General features: G+C 48.5%; 1 protein-coding gene across 1 annotated transcript in view; it reads left to right on the top strand.

Moving 5' to 3' along the window:
* The first annotated feature begins 252 nt into the window (after positions 1 to 252).
* Positions 253 to 20,802, top strand: part of Hunk (hormonally up-regulated Neu-associated kinase) — a 105,550-nt gene continuing 85,000 nt past the window's right edge. Inside the window, exon 1 of the mRNA XM_055614872.1 lies at positions 253 to 513. Coding sequence (XP_055470847.1) covers positions 253 to 513 — 261 coding nt within the window. The remainder of the gene's footprint in view (positions 514 to 20,802) is intronic.

A 20,802-nucleotide genomic window follows, 5' to 3' on the forward strand; every position in this document is an offset into this window, starting at 1 on the left:
CGCGGACGCGGTCTGGCCGAGCGATCCTCCAGGGACCAACTTCTCGGGGGCGGGTCCCGGGCGCCCCGTCGCCAGCTATTGTCTGCGCGCCGCGCTCGCTCGCTCGCTCTCTCGCTCGGCGGCGGCGGGGGGCGCGAGCGCGGAGACCCGAGCCGGGCGGGGCCGGGCCCAGGGCGGCGGCGGGAGGAGCCGGGACGGCTCGGGGAGCGGGAGGAGGAGCGGCGGCCGTGAGCGCGGGAGCCGGGCGGCGCGATGCCGGCGGCAGCGGGGGACGGGCTCCTGGGCGAGCCGGCGGCCCCGGGGGGCGACGGAGGCGCGGAGGACGCGGCCAGGCCGGCGGCGGCCTGCGAGGGAAGTTTCCTGCCCGCCTGGGTGAGCGGCGTGTCCCGCGAGCGGCTCCGCGACTTCCAGCACCACAAGCGCGTGGGCAACTACCTCATCGGCAGCAGGAAGCTGGGCGAGGGCTCCTTCGCCAAGGTGCGCGAGGGGCTGCACGTGCTGACCGGAGAGAAGGTGAGCCTGGCGGGCTGGCGGGAGGACCCGGGAGCACTGTCCCGTGAGCACTCCGCCTGCCCTTCCGACCCAGTGGAGCTAGACGCACGCTCGGGGGCTCGCACTTGGCCACCAGGCTCAGGCGCCCACCGATGGGCGGGGGGGGGGGTCCACGTTCGTGGCGTAGGCGACCCGGACAGACAGATGCACCCGCGAAGCTACCCCACACTGCCTCTCTGTTTTGTTTTGGAAGGGTGCCGCCTGGCGGACGCCAGAGAAGGGGCGTGTGGAGGGGGTCCGTGGAGGTGGCTTTGGAGGGTCCTGCGGTCGGGGCACAGGCGGGAACGAGGTCCAGACTGGGGTTCAGCCCAGCTCTGGGGACGCGCGGCGGGAGAGCAGGGTAGCCAGTGCCTGAGGTTGCTTAGAGTTTCGTCCCCCACCCCCGGGGCTCTGGCAAGGACGGCGGAGGAGAGCTGAGGGTCCCCGTGAAGCTACCCTCTCCACCCGCGTGGGCTGGGGCAGCTGTCGAGTTGCAGTGAAGACCTGCATTCGGCAGGTGCGGAACTACACAGATAGGCCCTGGACACCAGAAGTTTGGAGACAGCCTCTCATCTTTCTCCAAGACAGTGAAGGAAAGGAGCCCCTCCCCCACGCCGGGAGGGCCACTGCCCCGACCTAATTAGAAGTTAGAGTGTGAACTCTTGCCAGGCCAGGTGCGGGCAGAGCTCAGGCGGTAACTTAGGTTTGTGAGAAGAAACCCAAGAGGCTGGCTTACTTTTGAGACCGGGTAAGCAGTGCTCGGGACTGCCACGCTGGTATCTGTGCATAGACACATACTTTGTAATACTTACCCCCAGGCGGGGGGGTTGCTCACTCGGGACGGGGAGGGGGACGAACGGGGTCCTAGCAACAAATAGCCCAAGGGCCCTTGTGCTTGCTGCTCTAGGTCCCTCCCCCACCTCCCGCCTAAGAGTTTGTGACAGTGATCAATTGTAAGAGCCCCGGTGACAGGGCCACGCCGCCGCGCTGGCCTTTCCGTAGCCTCCTGGTACCTCGGTTTCTGTTGTCCTGGAGACCCCTACATTTGAGCACCGGGTTCCAGCACCCTCAGAACTCATACTCTCTTTTCTGTAGTCGTTCCAAGGGGCGGGGGGAGCCCCTTTTTACTGAGCCATTTTCAAAAGTGCCTCTTGCCTGAATTGCTAGCGTTCAGAATGAACAAATCACTTCAGCTCTTCAAAGAAGAACGAATTCTTCCGAGGAGGCGCTAGCCGTTCTGACCAGAGTAAGGGAAAGTTTATTTACTCTTTGGTGTGCAGTGGGCTGCCTGCCTGACACACGGAGGTCCATCAGGGTGCTGGGCTGCTGGCCGTCTCAGTGGGTCACTTCTGTTCTGGTGGGGAGAGAAGGACCTTGTTTGCATGTGTAACCCAGAGGACTCAGCCTGGCCATGCACCTCTCTACAGAGGTGAGCCTTCGTGTTAGCCTTACTGCGGCTTCCTTCTGCCCTATTGGTCAGAGCTCCTTAGAGCTTCTTGCCTCGTTGGGCTGGAGCTCAGCTCCTCACTGGGACACTTTTGCCCCATGGCATAACACTTTTGGCCTTGGCTGAACTGCCTGGGGGTGTATTCAGAGTCCAGCCCTCTGCCCCTGTCCACCAACATTCCAGTTCTGGATGCCTCTGCTACTCCTGCCCAACGGGATACGGGATACTTTGGAATAAATACAAGGAATTTCTGCCCAATTGCAGTCCAGATGAAGACTCCCCTTTCCTCCTGTCTTTATGATGGCTCAATTCATCTTTATAATGAGAGGAGATATTTGTTGGATATAAAATTATTTCCCTGGACCAATTGACCTGATTTAAAGACCCTAGTCCTCCATGCAGAAGCAGAGGCCAGGGAGGGATGCTAAGGTTGCAAGCCTTGGTCTTTCCTGCTGTGCTTTTCTTTAGCCAGGAGGATCCCTGCTAGCTAGGGATCAGGAGGCACCTGGATTTTAGCATCTTCAATTGTGAGCTTTAAAGAAACAGTGGTGCCATTCATAGCTTTTATCTCTCTAACCCTACACCTTTAATGCTTAACTAATAGATGTGGGCTTTGGCAGATTGTAGAGATGAGAAAGAGAGGAGGGAGGGGGAGAAGGAGAGCGAGGGAGAGGAGAACTATTATTAGTGAGTTAGTGAGTCCCCAGCCCTCCTTTGTTTTAGGTATTGCCTTATTAAGCAAAGCCAAAGGAAAAGGGAGGGCTACCTCAAGCCATTTGCACACTAAAGTGCAGGCCAGGGCACTCCCCCTGGGGGCTGGGGAGGCAGACTTGTGGAAACCTGCCTCCAGGCATGTCCCATTACACCTCTTCTGAGGGTACATACATTTAATTAAAGCATTTCACCTTTTCCTTTCATTTTTTAGTGGGTACAGATTTTCTTTTTCAGGATGAAGTGGTGACTCCCATAGTGAGAGCCAAGCATGTCCTCCCTGACGCACTGTGGCTGGAAGGAGCCAGAATAGGTTATCTTGGAAGAGAGGATGGAGGGAAGACACCACCTCAAATTCCTTCTGGTTCAGAGCCCCTCTTACCAAAGCATGCATTTTATTCTGGTTGATTTGTGGCTAAATCCAGACGCTTGCTGGTTGCAGGCATTTGCTGCAGTGTGGGTGGTGGTGGCGGTGGCAGTGGGTTGGCAAGGTGCACATTTCCAAAGTGCTTTGGATGACAGCCTTCAGGGGTTGCTGGGAATTCCCGGCGGAGTCCAGATGACAAACAAGTTCTCCTTCCCCCACTTTTGTTCTGGGCTCGGTCCTGTCTCATCAGAGGCTCCTGTTGCTGCTGCGACCTGCAGGGCAGGTCAGTGCTTTACCTCAGTGGTCTCAGAGGTTGGCTTGGAAGCTATCTGAATCTAGATGGCCCCTTTACTGCTGAGCGCAAAGGACAGTTTAGGGCTGACACCTAATTTGCTTTCCTCTGGCTTTCAATCGAAGACAGTGTCTGTCCATTTGGCTTTATGAAGATAAATATTCACTGGATCCTGTGAGATTTTTAATTACTGTGTCTCAGTCATGTCTGAAGTGATATTTGGACCAGGAGACATCATCTGCTAGCTTCTGAGAAGTGTTACTCATTGTGGCTGCCACAAAGTTGCCGAGCAGGAGTAGAGGCCAGGGACCAGGACAGCTTGGGGGTGTAGGGGACTGGACTTGCTACCTCAAAGTGGTTCTTGACAGGTGAGAAACACTCGTGCTTGGCCCTCGAGAAGTCGCTGTCAGGTTTAACGCTTGATGAAAACAGCTGAAATGGCCAATGGTTACAGGTGTCTGCTGGCAAGCCTGATGACCCAAGTTTCATCCCTTACCCGCACCCTCCTGGTAGAAGACTCCCGGAAGTTTTCCCTTAAGACCCAGGCTTCCACAAGTGCACTGTGCTAGGCACCCTCCATCCCCACCAGTAAATGTAATAACATTAAAGATATCTACGAACACGGCAAAGCAGCGTGGAGGAGGAAAGTCTAAACATCCCAAGCACAGCTAGCTGGCTTGGGAGGCCAATGATCAGCAGGGCAAACAGCGGTGCTACCTTCACCGCTGAAGGGTAGGGGGGCCAAGGTGGGTACCTTAAACAGTGAAGGGACTCAAACAGCTCACTCTAACCTTTGATTTTCATTTAAGAAGCCCGTTCATACATTTCATTAGAGCTATTTTGAGTAAAAAAAAACAAAACCCAAGGACTGCCTGCTTAGTAAATTGCAAGTCATCACACGCAGGGCGCAGTGGTACAGATACCTGGAGTGAAGAAGTTACTAAAATTACCCTTTACTATGTTTTGCGGAGCAGGAAATATGACTAATTTTGGAGGTGGCCTTTTGGCAGATCTGTTTTTAGCAAGTATTTCTGAAACAAGCAGGTGCTAAGTCCTGCCTTTCTTTTTAAGAGAGAGAGATTTTGGGAGCAACGGCTCTGAGGCACAAGACGTGCACGGAGAACTTGAGTTCCTATTAGCCTTCAGGAGGGGTTCCTTGGCAAGAAGGAAGCATTTGCAGAGGCACCTGCCCCGTGTGTCCTGGTGACGAGGCAGTGCCTATAATTTCCTGGATTACAGGTGGTGCGGTTGTGGGCACGCTCTTTTGAACTTCCTGCCTTGCCTCATCTTTTCTGAAGTGCTTGGGGGATGATGGAAATTGGCATGTACGGCTTGAAACAGCGCCAAAGGACTTCAAAGGATGCTGTGAGTCAGCATTGCCATGCAGAACGGTACCCGAGTGGAGGAGCACACCTTGCATTTTCTCGGCAGGTGTGGAGGCCTGGCTGTACTTACTGATGTGACTCAGGTCTGTGGGCCCACCCATGTCTGCCCATTGCTGGCTATTCCAAAGAAGAGGCAATCATCCAGAGCACCCATGATCTTCTCAGCAGGGTAGGGAGTGGCAGCCACATACATCTGAAGAAAGGGGCAGGTTGGCTTGATGGCTTGGGCACGAAGTGGTTTTTGTACTGGAGTTTTCTGGCCCTCTGTGTTATTTGTAAGTGAGAAAACTTGCTGCCTTGCCCAGCTGCACCCCAGTCAGTGGTCCTTATCTCACTGGTTGAGGTTTCTTTTTGAGATAGGGTCTCACAGGCTGCCTTTGGAGTTGCTACGTCATTGGGAAAGTGACCTTGAGCTGCCTGGTCTCCTGCCGCCACCACCAGAGTACTGGAATTAGGGTGTCTGCCACCGTGTCCTGTTTTTCACTGATGGGGAATGTCTTAGTTCCATTGTTGTGAATAGACACCATGACCAAGGCAACTTGTGAAATAAAGCACTTAATGGAGGCCTTGTTTACTGTTTCAGAGGGTGAGTCTGTAACCATCATGGCGGGGATCATGGGAGCATGCAGGCAGGCGTGGTGCCGGGGCGGTAGCTGAGAGCTGACGTAGGATCTATAAGCAGGAGGAACAGAATTGAGACCAGGCTTTTGAAGCCCACCCCTAGTGACACCTCACAGACAAGGCCACGTCTCTTACTCCTTCCCAAACAGTTTTACCAACTGGGAATCAAACATTCAAATCTATGAACCTCTGAGGGCCATTCTCATTCATACCACCAAAGCGGTCCAGCTCAGGCCTCCATGCGTGGTAGGCGGGCACTCTGCCAGTTGAGCCGCATCGGCCTCACCTTTGCTCTGCCACCTCCACATGCTACCCTGCCCTGTGTGAGCGTGTCTGGATGGTAAGATCGCCAGCAGTAGTCGGGCACACGCTGAGGCGTTCTTCCCAGAGGCACACCCAGGTGAAGCTGGATTCTTGACGTTAGTGCAGAACAGAGCCTCAGGACGAGCAAGAGGAGCGCTGAAGTTTATTACGAGATTTTAGGGCTGGAAAATGGCTCAGGGGTGGGTGAGGGCACTTGGCGCTCAGACTGGTGACCTGAGCCTCCCCTCCAGGGTCTGACAATGGAAGAAAAGAACCAAGTTGTCCCTTGACCTCCACAAGTATGCCAAGGCACACGTACTCCCCCTGCCCAAAGCACAGGCGCACACACACATAGACACACTAAATAAATGTAACAATTTAAAAATTGTAACCAGACCCACATAAAAGCCACGTGGGCGTGGCAGTTCGTCTGTTATCCTAGCAAGGAGGTGGCAGAGAATCACAGAGCAGGCTGATTGATGCCAAGTAGGTAAAGTGGGGAACAAGTGAAGAAGACACCTGCTATCAACCTCAAGCTTCATGTACATGCACAACCCCACACATGCTCCCACACACATGTGAACACATGAATACACCCATACAAACACACACACACAAATCTTAACTAGGAGGCTTAAGGAGAGGGCAGTACACCCGCCTGTGAGTAGGTTCCTCAAGGAAAAGCTCTGCCTGACACTCTCAGCAACAGCCGTATACATGGTTTTGGTGGCTCCCAAGTTACATCTGAAAAGGTTGCTAAGACGTCCCCTTTCCCTTTCACCCCTCCCCTGTTTTTTCCCAAAGAATGAAACTATGATTATGCGGTGGCCCTGAAGGTCGTTGGCAGGCGTGGCAGTCTGGTAAAGTCATGCATCGTGAGGGTGGCACAAGGGGGCTAAGACCCGTCATTTGCTGTGGATGGCATTTTTTTGTGAAATTTCTAGAACTCGGCTGGTTTCCAGCTCAGGATAGGGGAAATAGAAGGAGAAGGGTCATATGTGCTTAGACCTCAGGCATGGTTCATTGTTACTCTAACACTCTTATTTGAAGTGTATAATATAACATCCCTGTGTAAAACGGTATTGTCTCTGCGCACATAGCCTTCGTAGCAAATGTAAGCTGTGCTGAGGTCCTTGCCTCTCAGCTCATGACAGGTTTCAGTCAGACTCCTGGGTGGGGCTTCGAGTCCTCCCAAGTTTCTTCTGCTTCCCCTGTTGTTCTAGTCTACCGTAAGCAGGAAAGTGTAGAAAATCAGGGCTGGCTATCACACACATTGGGTGATGTCGGCAGATTCAAGAATCCTTGCCTTGAGTACCAGCTCTGTGGCTTATATTGCTTGTGGATTCGGGGTCTTTTATACTTTTTCTCCTTAGATGTTGGCAACAGCTCTGCACGGGTGAACATTACCTTGCTGGCATCTTTACCTGCACTGAGTAAGCAGAGATGCCTTGAGCAGGTTTTCTCTCTGACTTTCTCTGTTTGCTATGGTAGCTGTAACAAGTTACCACAGATTAGGTGGCTGTGTCACATTTCTGGAGATCAGAGTCCAGAGTGAGGTGTGAGTGGAGCCATGCACCCTCTGGGGTTCTTTGCTTCTGGTTCTTGGTGCTCTTGGCTTCTTCCATAGCTCATGCTGTGGCCCACCAATCTCTTCTTTTTCATGAGGTGGTGTTCCTCAGTGTGTCTGCTGGCTGGGATGCTTCCTTCCAATAAAGGCACCCATTATTGGATTTAGAATCCATTCTAATCTAGTTTTGTCTTCTTTTAACTTGACTACATCTACAAAGACCCCATTTGTAAGTCAGGCCACATTCACAGGCATTAGAGCACCAGTTCTCAGTCTTTCTTAAATTTTTGTGTATCTATCTATCTATCTATCTATCTATCTATCTATCTATCTATCTATCTATATTTATTTTGAGGCAGGGTTTCTCTGGGTAGCCTTGGCTGTCCAGTTCTCAACCTGTGGGTTTCGACCCTTTTGGGGATTGAATGATCTTTTCACAGGGGTTGCACATCAGATACTTACATTATGATTCATAACAGTAGCAGAATTACAGTTATGACGTAACAGCAAACACTTTATGGTTGGGGTTTCACCTCATCATGAAGAACTGTACTAACGGATCCCAGCAGTAGGAAGGTTGAACTGCTGCACCAGAGGTTGGGACTTGAAGCTGTGAGTGGGGCATAGTTCAGCCTTAGGCCATTAGAGTGTGTCATGGGTGACTTCCTGGCAAGCTGACCTTAAGGAAGACAGGAATGGGTTCCCAGGGGCTGGGAAGTAGAGAAAGAGAGTTCTGGAGGCTAAAGGCCCGAGGTCAGGGTTGGTGAGGTCAGTTCCTTCTGAGAGTCGTGGGGAAGGGTCTCTCTCAGACCTCACCCCTTGGCTTGTAGAAAGCTGCTTCCCACTGTGACTTTCCAGGTTTTCGTCTCTGCATGTGTCTCTGCTCCCTTTCCCTTTCTGGGAAGGCAACAGCCAACGAGGCCAGCTTCCCCTCTAATGACCCCACCTCAACTCTGAAGACCTTGTCTCCAAATAAGCCCACCCTCAGAGCTAGGCCTCTCAGTGATGAGTGTGTGAGGGGAGCAACGGGAGTCTTAGTGCTGCATTCACATCATCCATGGTATTACGCTCATGAGTTCTTCTCCCCACTGACCAGAAGCTCTGTGAGGAGGACACCACTGCCCTACTCCTGATGCCAAGAGTAGCTCTGGTATTCACCAGAGTTCATGATGGCTGGAGAGTGCTTTGATCTTCCCGGTTGTTTTATAGCACTTTCTCTTTTGGGTCTAACAAGATGCCATCTTGGACTTTGCCCGGTAGCCATGGCAACTAGAGCTGAACAAGACAGTACAAGCCAGGCCTGAGATAATGGCAACAGAACCTTTAACAAACATTCCCCAGTACACGCAGGAGAGGAGGCTCTCCCCTTCAAGACTCCAGCTATTGTTCACTGCTCCCTCCCAACAGATGCAAATGAACCCAGGAGATTTGGGGTACAGAAAGAAAGAAAGGGTTAATTAAAATCAGGGCTCCATGGTGTAGCTTCAGTGAGGTCACCATCTCTGATGGAATGGGACTTTTCAGTGAGGCAGCTGTTTCGGGGTCACCCGAATTCCTGTATGTAGTCCCTCACTCATGCTGTGTGAAGTAGCCCAATAACCCCTTGATCTCACTAAAGTGGACTTTGGTGAAACTGTGCTTTGGTCTGTCATTGGTGCCTATCTAGGGTGAGTGGATGTTCACCCCTGTTTTCCTAGGAACCAGGATGTGGGCAGGGAGGGTCAAACTGTGTTTCCACAAGCTCAGTTGTCCTCCCTCTCTGATGCTGCTGGGCATGTCTGGGGTTGAAAGTGTTGCTGGGCTGCCACCCTCGGAAGAGCTCTGGTCCAGCAGTAGCTGTGCTTTCTATAGAGATGCGTTAAGGTGGTTAAGAGAACTAGCTATCAGAGCCACGGGATCCATCAGAAGAACAGAAGACACCTCTCTCGCAGGGTCTTTGCACGGTTCTTAGACTCTCGGCTCTTCCCGGAGAATAGGAACCAGCACTGCAGCAGAGGAGAGAGGTTGCTATTTACAAACAGACTTTTTTTTTTTTTCCTTTTTTGGATGTCTCCCATGGAGATATACGTAGGCTTGAGACTGTCTCTTCGACTATAATTTTCTCCATAAGTTGATTAGTCTCCTAACCCAGATTCTTGCCAAAACATTTTTGTAATCCTGCAGGCTCTGCCTGCCTGTCTTCTGAGCCATTTGATGAGTTTTGGTCTCATTCCGTGTGTTACCTTTGCCGTTTTCATCCTCTACTTGAGTTCTAGTTGTCTTACAGCATGTCTGTGACTCTTTGTTGTCAGGGCATATTTCTGCCACGGTTTGAATAGTATTTATTAATTAATGTGGAGAGAGAGAGTGTGTGTGTTTGCCTACATGAGTTTATGATACCATGTGTGTGCAGGAAACTGTTGGAGACAGAAGAGGCAGTCAGATCGTCACTGGGACCGGAACCATGGGCCTCTGCCTCTGATTGCTGAGCCATCTCTCCAGTCCTCTGTTTGAACTCCCCTTTCCCATGAGGCACCTCTGTTGGTCACCTGCTCTTTGTTTCAGGAGTAGGCATGAAGCATGAGTGTCCACTGAGCAGAGGGCCACTGAAGGGGCTTGGTCTTCAAGCAATGCTAGGTTAGAGGTCAGAATCCTGCAGCTCTGTGTGAGAACAAAACAGGGTTTCATGGCCTCCCCTGTCCTGACCTGCTGGAAAGAAATGAGTGGGGATCAGGGTTATAGAGGCAAAAAAGCGAGCACTATGGTTCACAGCAGCTGAAGGCCAGGGTTTTCTTGTTGTGTTGGCTGTGATGTGGTAGGTACTCCAGTCTTCATTTCCCTTCAGCTTGACTAGTCCTAGGAACCTAGTGACCTTAGCACATCAAGACCCACATCTTGCGAAATCCATCAGAGAACAACAAAGCCAGATTCACCCAAGAAAGCATTTCATCAGCGTTTTAGGTGTTAGCTGAGACTTTTAAAGGAAAGTGCTGGTAAATGGGCAGCTAACTAGATCATGAGTCAGTGAAGAAAGCTGGAGGCAGAGCTGGAGAGCTGGTTGTGGGCAGTAACCTTCCTGTGTGGTCCTCCGGAGTGAGGGACGCTTTCCCACATCTGTAATATCCAGCTGCTGTCTTTTACAGATTCCCCATAAGATTGTGGTGTGTGTGTGTGTACATAAAACATATGTGCATGTGGATATAATATTAAATATAAATTATATGATCCTACACTGGGCATAGATGTAAATATAACCTTTTTTTTTTTTTTTTTTGGCAGTGAGGGATGCAGTGGAGGGAATGTGGCTAGCAACTTTTGATAAGTTTCCTAGGAGAGGAGATACTCCCTTCCGTTATCATTCTGTTGAAAAAATAAACCCCAAGGATTAAAATTTCCTCAGGAATCATGGGCTGCAGGAAAAGACTGCTGAAGCCCAGGTGCTAGCCAGAGGAGGAACTATGTCCCTGAAAGAGATTTCACACAGCTGTGATAACTTGTCAGTGTATCTTTCAAGAGACTGGAGCTGAGACAGTGACAGGCCAACCATGAGTGATGAAGGACCACACCTCAGCTAGCACTGCTTCATGGTGGGTGCCTCTTGCCTTCTATTTAAACCTAAATGTAGCATCAGTCCCCCAAGGATGGATTAGGGGGCATATGTGTTTCCTAATGTGGCCACTGAAAGTCTTGGATTTGGGGTCCAAGGGTTCCAAGGCGGAGGATCGTCTTTTCGGGCAAGGGACTTATTAGAAGAGTCATTAGTGCCCCAGATGGTGAGCGGCTGACTGGAGTCTAAAGGGGTTCAGGCACACGTGACAGAGTGGGGTCCCTTCTTAGGGATCCAGAGGACGGCAGCTCCTCCGTGCATGGGATTGATAGTACAAGTTGGCTCTTATTGGGGGTGGGTGGGAGCCCCGTATTTTGAGGAAGGAATGTTCAGTGATCTTGAGGATTTGTAGGGAAATGCAGTCCCATATAGTCAATGAGTGTCCCTCCCAGGCGCCAAGAGAACGGAGTGTGGTAGGCTGAGGCATGTATTAAGACTCAGCTAGGAGAGCGAGGGGACAGACAGATCCGCATCACCCTCGCAGTGACTGGCCTGGGTCCTCACAGCGCCGCCCTGTTTGTTTATATAAAAGGAAAGGAGGGAGGACTTTTTGGGGTTGGGTGTCATGGTCAATTTTTGGTTGCTTCCTGAAGACACTTGGGGCACCCTGGGGGCCTCCCCATCCTGGAGTAATGGTATAGAGCCTGGTATCAATATCCGTGTAACAGGAGGGCCTTGTTTATGCAAACACATATGGCGTACCTGCTGGTGGCCTGCATGAACTGTCTTGGCAAAGAGACTGGAAAGGGGTGGATGGACATGAGAAGAAAACTATAGCGAAAGGGATGATCGCAGGTATGTCAGGATGCCCACGAAGAGTTTCAAAATCAATTTGAGTTGCGTTTGCTGCGAAGTGTGGGCAGAAGACAAGCAGGAGCGTGAACGAGGTGCTTGGTCTTGGCTACTGCAGGGAATGCATCAGGAAGGGAAGGTGGATTTCAGTACAGTTGCCATAGCCCTCCTTAGATCTGAGATCATTACATTGTTTTGATTTGGTTGCAAGACTCTTAGGTCACATGGTGATAAAGGTAATTGATTACCTCTTTTTGTTGTTGTTTATTTTGTTTTAAGGCTAAGGTAGCCTGCCCACAATATAACCCCTGGCTTTGGGCCTGGAGCATTCCAACTCCCCACAGTGGTTGAAGTGCTGGCTGGCAGCACAGAGGTCGCTTGCTGGAGCTGCGCAGACCCTGGTGTAGCTTCCCACTGGCCCAGAAGGACAGATCCTGTCCCATGTCCTGCTGCCAGGAAGCTCATTCCTCAGATCTGATGAGCACGAGGCTGCATTATCAGGACAGAGAAATGGCTACCAAAACCACTGAGGAAGAGTTCCTGGATCAGATTACTCTGTTAGCCTTCATGATCCAACCTGATTTTGTGTTGTCACTGTTATACCTAACACTAACACAAATAAATAAATCAATAGCATGGTGTTTGTCAAAAGTCTAAAAAACAGCCTCTAACTTTGGACTAGGAGAGATCATTTAAATCTCCAGCTATCCTTAACTTTAGTAAATGGCCTGGACCCAGTTACTACTTTTCTTAATAGGAAAAGATTTTTGGCTGTAACAGTTTGGATATAAAATATGGGAACTGTGCTGGCAAAATGGCAGGTCAAAGCACTTGCTGCCAACCACGCTTGCCAACCTGAGTTCAATCTTCCATGACCCATGTGAAGGAAAGAGAAAACTGGCTCCCACAGCTTGTTCTTTCACTTCCACATGCTCCCATGAACACACACACACACACACACACACACACACACACACACACACACACACATTTTTATATAAAATTTATTTCTATCAAAATGGAAATTCTTTTGGGACATTTAAAATAAGTTTTTGTCTATTTCAAATTAGATTTCTTTGTATACAAATTATACTGTGTAATCATAAAATACTTTAAAAAGACCGTGACACATTCGAATTGTCTTTAAACACGAAAATTTGGTTGTAGCTGAGTGGCATCAGGGTAAGTGAGTGGTTAAATCAAAAACACGATTAAAGGAAGCGCACAATGGCATGCTTTTCTGTAGTATGGTCAGAATCAGATTAGCATCATTTTCTCACTGAAGAGCAACCCAGCAGAATCTTATGCATCTTTTAAGTGCAGCAGGATTGAAGAAATGTCAGAACACAGTCCTTTGCCTGTGGGCTTTGGGAGCCTTCCGGTGAATGAACTCATCTGCTTGTCTTCCCTCGGAAGGACCTGTGATGAACTCAGGATCTTGCTAGTAGCGACGGCTTATTTATCCACCCAGAGGACTGAAGCTTGTAGGCGCAATAAGGTTTGTCTAACTGGCAAAATTCATAAATAGATTGAAATTTTTGTCCAGAAAAAATAAGTTTTACGATCACTGTAATTTAGCAAAAATGTCTCAAGTAGGCATAATTCTTTTTTTCCTCTGTTAGTGTCTATTCAACAAGAGACAGCTTTGCCCATTGAGAGTACATACCAGCAGGATTTGGAGAAATCTAATCACAGGTTTTATATGTCTCATTTAGTAAAAGGATGGAACATAATCATTATTTTCCTAAGCCCATTTTGGTAAACATTCTTAAGAGCAGATCCGTGCTTCAGAAAATTTTATTGTAGTAAAATTGTAGAGATCAGCATCAATTTAATTATCACTGTAATAGAATTTTGGCCACAGGAATTATAATTAATTTAGAACTAATTTAGCCACCTTTTTATAATTTCCCACATAAAAATCTTTTTATCCAAAGTCTTTCCTTTCTTTAAACTGCTTTACCAAAAGCGTGCTTCCTAATGCATGTATCTTTTAATAAACAAATGAGAACTCAAACAACAGCGAATTGCAGAAATACATCTTACAAAAGAAGTTTATATTTAAAATGCATTAATATTATTGGTAAATTTCAAGATGTTCTTGTCTGTCTTCCCCCCGGGGCAGTGTTTTTTCGTTTGGTTCTGGCTATCCTGGAACTGGAGCTGTAGACCAGGCAGGCCTTGAACTCAGAGATCCACTTGCCTCTGCCTCTGCCTTGGCAGTGCTGGAACTGACTGTGTACACCAGCACTACCCGGAATGCCCCTGTATATCTTAACACACACACACACACACACACACACACACACACACACACACGCACGCACACACAAAACCCAACAATCCTCTTTACCTTATACATACCTCCCTATTCATACCTTAAGTTGCACACAACTTCAAATCAGGTTTGTAGCACTCTATAGCCTTGACAGGGGCTATGGGTCTTGGTTTTTTGTTTATTCTTTTTTTGTCTGTTTATTCTTTAGAACGGAGTTGACACATAAAGACAGTTTACATACATGCAACATTTATGAGCATGCTTGCGAGCAGCTGCAGCATGTAGACAGAGTAACAGTACATGGAAATATCATGGTTACATCTAATCAGCTAGGAGTGCTAAGGGGAGAGGGAGGGTTTGTGTCTGGATAGACAGTGAGCATTTGGGAGGAGCTTTGCTGTCCAAGGGGCAGTCGCCAGGAGCCAGTTTGGGCAGTTTGAAACTTTCATTCCCTGGAAGCTTCTGTTACTTGGGGCTGAAAGCAGCAGGGCAGGGGAGGGATGCAGGTGATCTGACTTTTTTCTTTCAAGTGTGCAGCTACACAGAGGGGGAGGGGAGACATTCTGGCTTAAAGGATTTTGGAGCTAAAGGAACTGTCTGATTGAACCCAGTGTGTCAGGTTACCTGGGAACCAGCAGTGGCATGTCTTACTCAGTTCTGGAGTTACTTTGTTTGTCAAGAACCAAGGCCCCCAGGATTACAAGGATTTGGGGTAGCATGCTCAGGTCAATTCGAGAGGTTTCTTAGTTGGTGAGGACTAAGCTTTTTGACCAACAAGAGCTAAGACCCACAGGTTGCTTGCCAGGGATCAAGCTAACTAGCTTTCTTTCTCCCATCCTTTCTGTTCCCCCTTCCCTCCCCTTCCCTTCCTGTTCTCTCCCACTACGCCCACCCCTGTCTCTTCCCCTACCTCCCTTGTAACTCAATAGTATTTGGTGTAGGTTCCAAGGCACGAGGGACTCCTTTGTGGGTTCCTGTCTGACTGGTAGTGAAATCTGGTTTTACTTGTGTATGAGTCAGTGGTGAGGGAGGGGTACACTCACCATTCTGGAGGGACTGAACATTTGTAGATGGAGGCCTGGGGAGTATCACTGGGAAAAACAGTGGCTGTTTCCTGTGGCATACTGCCCTGGAGACGGATCCAGGCAGGGTGCCCATGTGGTGGGGTACAGCCAAGAGAAGAAAGTTACTGCTCGGGTAGGAGTAAGGGTGGGGGTGAGGCAGGAGTGGGAAGAGGCGAGAAATGGGAAGATTTTACCGAGAAGCTTTAGAAGGAGGGAGAGGGGCAGCCCGGAGCCCTCACGCGTGTTATGGCGTAGGAGATACCTGAGCAGGAGAAACTGGGTACCACCATTTAGCAACTGGGCCTCTTGTCATGTGATCAGAGGAGGAGATCTGGCTGGGGAGGACATCGGCAGGAGGCACAAGTCCTGGTATCACCTGGGGAAAGTTGCTCTGGGCCAGCGGGAAGCCTTTTGAATAGGTTCTGTAGTAGTAGGATTTGGAACTTGGAATGCAGCATGCCACTGGCTGAAAGGAAGGTGGGTTTTAAGATAGAAAAGGTTCCCACGGGAAGTCCGTGCCATTTGCCACTGTGCTCTGTGAAGTTACCTGGGTCCGAGTGAGCTTTGGGATCATCGTGTGAGGGCAGGAAGCTGAGAGGAACAAGAGGAGCCGGGTGTCTCACACCCCTTGATTTCTTCCTGCATGTGTTACAAGCACTGCCATTCTGGCTGGCTCGGAACTCACAGAGATGCACCTTCCCCAGCCTCCCAAGTGCTGGGACCACATGAGTGCTCGACCTCACCTGGAGAAGTTTTAAAGTCAACGTGCCAAGCTGAGCTCTGAGCTTGAGGAGCGCAGAGGGCGGCCCCGGGGGTTCCTGTTATATGTGCGTGTTAAGGTCGCTGGGTACCATCAGACTCTTCAAGGGCTTGTGTCCTGGACAAGAAATTGGATAGGGACACCTAAATAGCGAGAGAAGCAGAAAAAGTTAATTCACAGAGCGCTTCCCAGGAAGGAAGCTGGCAAGAGCAGAGAGCAAAAGTTAAGAGCCCTGTGAGCCCTCCCAAGGCACTGGAACGTGCATAGATCATTCAGAAAGCATGGGCCTTTTCTGTGCGTGTTCCGTGATGTGTCTCTTGGGGCTTCCTGTCTGGTTTCTTTTATGTGTACTTTCTTCTCCACTTTCTTTTTTTCCTTTCTTTTTGGTTTTTCGAAGCAAGGTTTCTCTGTGTAGCCCTGGCTGGCCTTGAACTCACAGAGATCCACCTGCCTCTCTTTCCCAAGTGCTGGGATTAAAGTTGTGCACCACCGAACCTGGCCTCTTCCCCACTTTCTTGTCACACTCCTGGAACAGTGAATATTCTCTCACAACTTCCCTTTGTCCTGCTTGATCATGTGGACTGTCTGGAGCTAGCTTGGCTTTCCTAAGCTTTGGGGGGCCTCCCTTAGTTGAGAAGGGGCTTCAAGTTCCAAGGATTGGGAGTGAAGGCAGGCTGCAGCATGTGAGTGTGTGTGTGTGTGTGTGTGTGTGTGTGTCTGTCGGTCTGTATGTCTGTGTGTCTGGGGGTGGGGCAGGGCGGGTGGAGGTGGTAGTATGAGAGCATTCATCAGAGCTCCATGTTGGTGAAAGCAGAGATAAGTGCCATCACTTCTGCACTGTGGCTTCCAGCCGGGCTCAGTCTGCACCCATGCAGAAGCAGGCCTTTCTAACTGCATTCTTTATTCCAGGTTAAAATTTAATTAGCGAAGCTAGTCTCTGCCTCGGTTCTCAGTCGAACATTTACATTTAATAATACTAATAAAGAAAGCTTGTTTTGAAAACACGGCTGCAGGTTTGTGAAGTGTTGTTCCCATAGGATGACATTTTATTCTATTAAAAACGAACATTTGTGAGCAGTAGTTGCAATTTCAAGGCCAATTTGAAGTAATAAAACCCAAATTTCCCTCTGGAGGGAAAGTGCTGAGTGGCTATTGTGCCCCCCCTAACTCATTGCTTTATTTCCCAACTCAGAAATGAGCTGTTGTCTTGTTCTCCCTCGATCCCATTCCCTCCTCCCCGTCTCTTTCCTTTCTTCTTTTCTTTCTGATCACAGCCATTGAAGCAGCGTTAAAGAACCAGGTTATTGTTTTCCAATTAACAGATGCAGAACAGTGGCCTCCTCCCTTCAAAGGAGTCATTACTTAACCACATGTTTATGTAGATGTGTGTATGAGTGCACGGGCGTGTGAAAATGCACTTATCCATTACCAAATGTGTAATTTCTCCTTTTTTACACCTTTGGGCTCATGCAGGCTAAGTACACACTCAAGCACAGATTAGTGCCCCTCTCCTAAATACTGTAAGAATAATATTTGAACAGCATTTTTGACAAACCATTTCCTAGCTTAAAATTCACTCTTTTTTTTTTAGGTTTTTAGCACATTCAGGTAAGTGTTTGTTAGGCTGATGGCTACCCTGCTTTCTCCAACAGCCATTTAACACACTCTTCATCAGCTCTTCTTCCTCTTGCTGTGCACGTTAAAATGTCATGATCCGTTCCCCTCTTCTGTTTTAGATAACAGTGTCTTCCTCCTGTTTAATTAGACATGCCTCCCCTTTCTTGTTGAAAATAAACACAAACTGAAATAAAAATCACTTTGAGTCCCTCAGTTCAGAGAACATCAGTGTGCACATTTGGTTCACATAATAGTTCCATGTAGCTGCATGTAGTACAGATGTGTATTAGGTAGGGCTATGGCTGCCCTTCCTCTCTCGACTGCATATTGCATCGCTGACATCCACTGTCCATACTGTTTGTAAGTACCCTTATTTTACTGAAAATATAGAGGCCACTTTCCCACATTGTTAAATATTCCTTTAAAACGTGATGTTTCGTGATATACTTCATTATTTGAAGTTATTTTGACGTTGAAAAGTTGGGATTATCTCAAATTTTTTCCTGTATAAACACTGCCGCGACTGTCCTTGTGTCTGTCTCTCTGAGCCATTCCTTGGGAACAATAATACGTTGGAGAGTTTTGACATACTGTCATATCGCAGTTCAAAAGGATTCTGCTGTGTAACAGCGTTGTATGAAATTGGTTTTATAATATGCACCTTGATATATTGTTAATGATTTACACCTTGTTTCTCCTACTTGTCTTACTGGTGTTTATAGCGATTTACATGTAAAGGATGTTAGCTTTATTCTCTGTACTCATTTTTCTTTCTTTCTGATTTTTGTGACATTTTGGCAGAGATACATTGATGTTTTGTTCTGTCCAGTCAACCAATTAATATTTTGGTGTCCCCTTATTTCCAAGCTTCTACAGAGGGAAGGGTTTGGGGTCGGCTTTGCTCTATCGGTTGTCAGTGGCTTGCCAGTTTCTTGTTTTAGGTGGCAGTCTTTGTGCTGGGGTAGGGAGAGACGTTTGACTGTATTTTCCAACCTGTTGTATGACAGCCTGCAGGCTTTGGGGGCTCGAAGCTTCTGCCTCCCAATTTTCTGCTTCTTAGTAGTTGTGTGGTCTCAGGTAAGGTATTGAAGCCCTTTTAAACTTCCGTCCCTCCATCTGTAGCATAGTGAAATGTGCCTCATGAATATTCAGTGACAGCCATGCAAATATGTATATGTAAATGGTGTGTGTATGGTGCTTAATTAGCTTAAAGCGTGTTCATAATGTTGTTGGGGAACACATGGCAGTCGGTTATGTTTTTCATTTAGACTCTCAAACCTGTTTTTAAACTTAAAGGTATGCAGGGGTCAGACCCCTGGAGCTTGCAGGACAGAGACCGCCCACTCGTTTATCTGGGTGATGGAGTTGCCTTCCCTCTGAGGACCTTGGAGGAGTGGAGAGGATCATGGGACACCTCTGCAGCAGTCACCTCCCCAGGGCAGGAATGCCTCTGGACGTGCAGGGACACACATGTCTGCATTCCTCAGCTTCCACACCCTTCGTATCTGCCTGTGCCATGAGCCTCTTGGCAGCCTCCCTGCTCCGCCTGGGGAAGGGGCTTCTCTGTCTCATGGTTTTTACTTTCTGCTGTTTTTAGGCTTGTGTGTGTGTGTGTGCGTGCGTGCGTGCGTGCGTGCGTGCGTGTGTGTGTATGTGTTACTTCTTACATTTGTAGGATTCATGATATCATGCTAGGGATGATCACTGGCCCTTACCAGTATTACCTCCTTGTCGCCTTTGTGGCTTCTTTAAGAGAAGTGATTTCTTTCCAGAATGAAATTATAGACACTTCTCCGCCAGTTACTAGCCTGGTAAGGTTGGAGAAGCTTCGTTGGATGTGGTTTTGATTTGATGGCCTCTTGTTTCCGTGTGTGCTGCCACTAGCTGACTCTTGGTTAGAAACCCCTGCAGCTTCTGAGACCTCCATTGACAACATGGTCCTGGGCAGGAGAGTGCAATCTTGTATTAGGATTTCCTGGAGTTCTGTTTCCAATCCCCCAGGGCCCCATACTCTCCTCCTGCCGGGTCATTTTGTTCTTGTACCTCTCCCGCTGCACGTGACGGCCAGTTGTCCCAGGATGGAGACGGGATATTGATTGTTTCCTGTTGCCTGTGGGACAGGAATGCTTCTTGAATTAAAGCTAATTTTGGAGTTTGAAGTATTAAATGTCAAATTTGAAAGAGAACATGTCTAAGACTTCTTTGTTGAAAGGAAGGTCATTCAAGGCCTAGGGGAAGGGAAAGGAAGAAAGAAACAGAAGAAAAGAACTGATTCCTCCATGTTCTAAATCGCTTCCTTGACACTCATGGAAAACTCACCCTTTTGGTAAAGTCTGCTGTGCTAACATTGGTCTATTGAAAAGTTATTTATGGTAAGGCAGCCTGAACTCTTTTTTTTTTCTTCTGAAATCATTCTGTTACAGTGTTATTTAATATGTAGAGTGTATTGCTATTCATAAAGTATGGCTATTATTATTTTTTTAAATGAAAAGTCATTTGTAGATAGATTGCAAAGTCAGAATGCTCAGCACTGGCAAAACGTCCCTGTTGAAATTAACTGCAAACAAGACAGTGATAAACACATGATTATGCTGATGAATCCCATTTCTGTTTGTGGTTATGAGTATGCATTTGTGTCTGTGTGTGTCTTTGCATGTGAGTGCAAGTGCCTGCAGAGGTGGATGTGAGTTCTGCAGGGTGGGTGCTAAGAACAGCGTTCAGGTCCTTCCTCTGCAAGAGCAGCAGCTGCTCTATCTGGGCTGTGGGGTGTGTCCCCTCATTTCTCTCTCTCTCTCTCACTCTCTTTCCTTCTTTCCTTCTTTCCTTCTTTCCTTCCTTCCTTCCTTCCTTCCTTCCTTCCTTCCTTCCTTCCTTCCTTCTTTTCTTTCTTAATTCAACATCTATCGTTCTTTCTTCCTGTAGACTTTGTGCTAATACCTGTGTGGGTTTCTGTACAATTAGAGACAGCTCAATTAGAAGCAGAGCGACAGGGCAAGCAACCCACAAGTCTAGTGAACTGTAAGTAAAAACCGGCCAGCGTCAGTCCTGGCCCCTGTCGGCTGTGACAAAGTCTACTTTGTGGCTTCCCTTAGACCAGGGAGGCAGCAAAGGATGGGGGAGAATCAGGAAGGGAAAGATGTTTGGTGTGTGTGTCGCTCACCGCCCAGCAGACAAGGCATACCCCGTCTTCTGGAACAAGTAGAGTCTAAAAGAAAGTGCCTTGGGCCTCCTGACCATCAGCATTCTGTCTCCAGAGATTTTACTCAGCTAGAGGAGGGACTCAGGGCTCAGATTTGTAGGGTGGCAGGAGCCCCAAACACTGTTCCAACAAGGTGAGAGAGATCCCAGCCTGTATGTTTGATGAAGAAAAATCTCAAAGTGCTAGTTGCTCAGCCCCCTCACTCCTTCCCTCACGGTCCCTTCCATGGATGAATGAACAGTGTGACAGTTTAATAAGGGGCTGTGACAATGACATGCAAGT

Source organism: Psammomys obesus, unplaced genomic scaffold (genome assembly GCF_907164565.1).
Source record: "Psammomys obesus unplaced genomic scaffold, mPsaObe1.curated_primary_1811, whole genome shotgun sequence".
Lineage (NCBI taxonomy): Eukaryota > Metazoa > Chordata > Mammalia > Rodentia > Muridae > Psammomys > Psammomys obesus.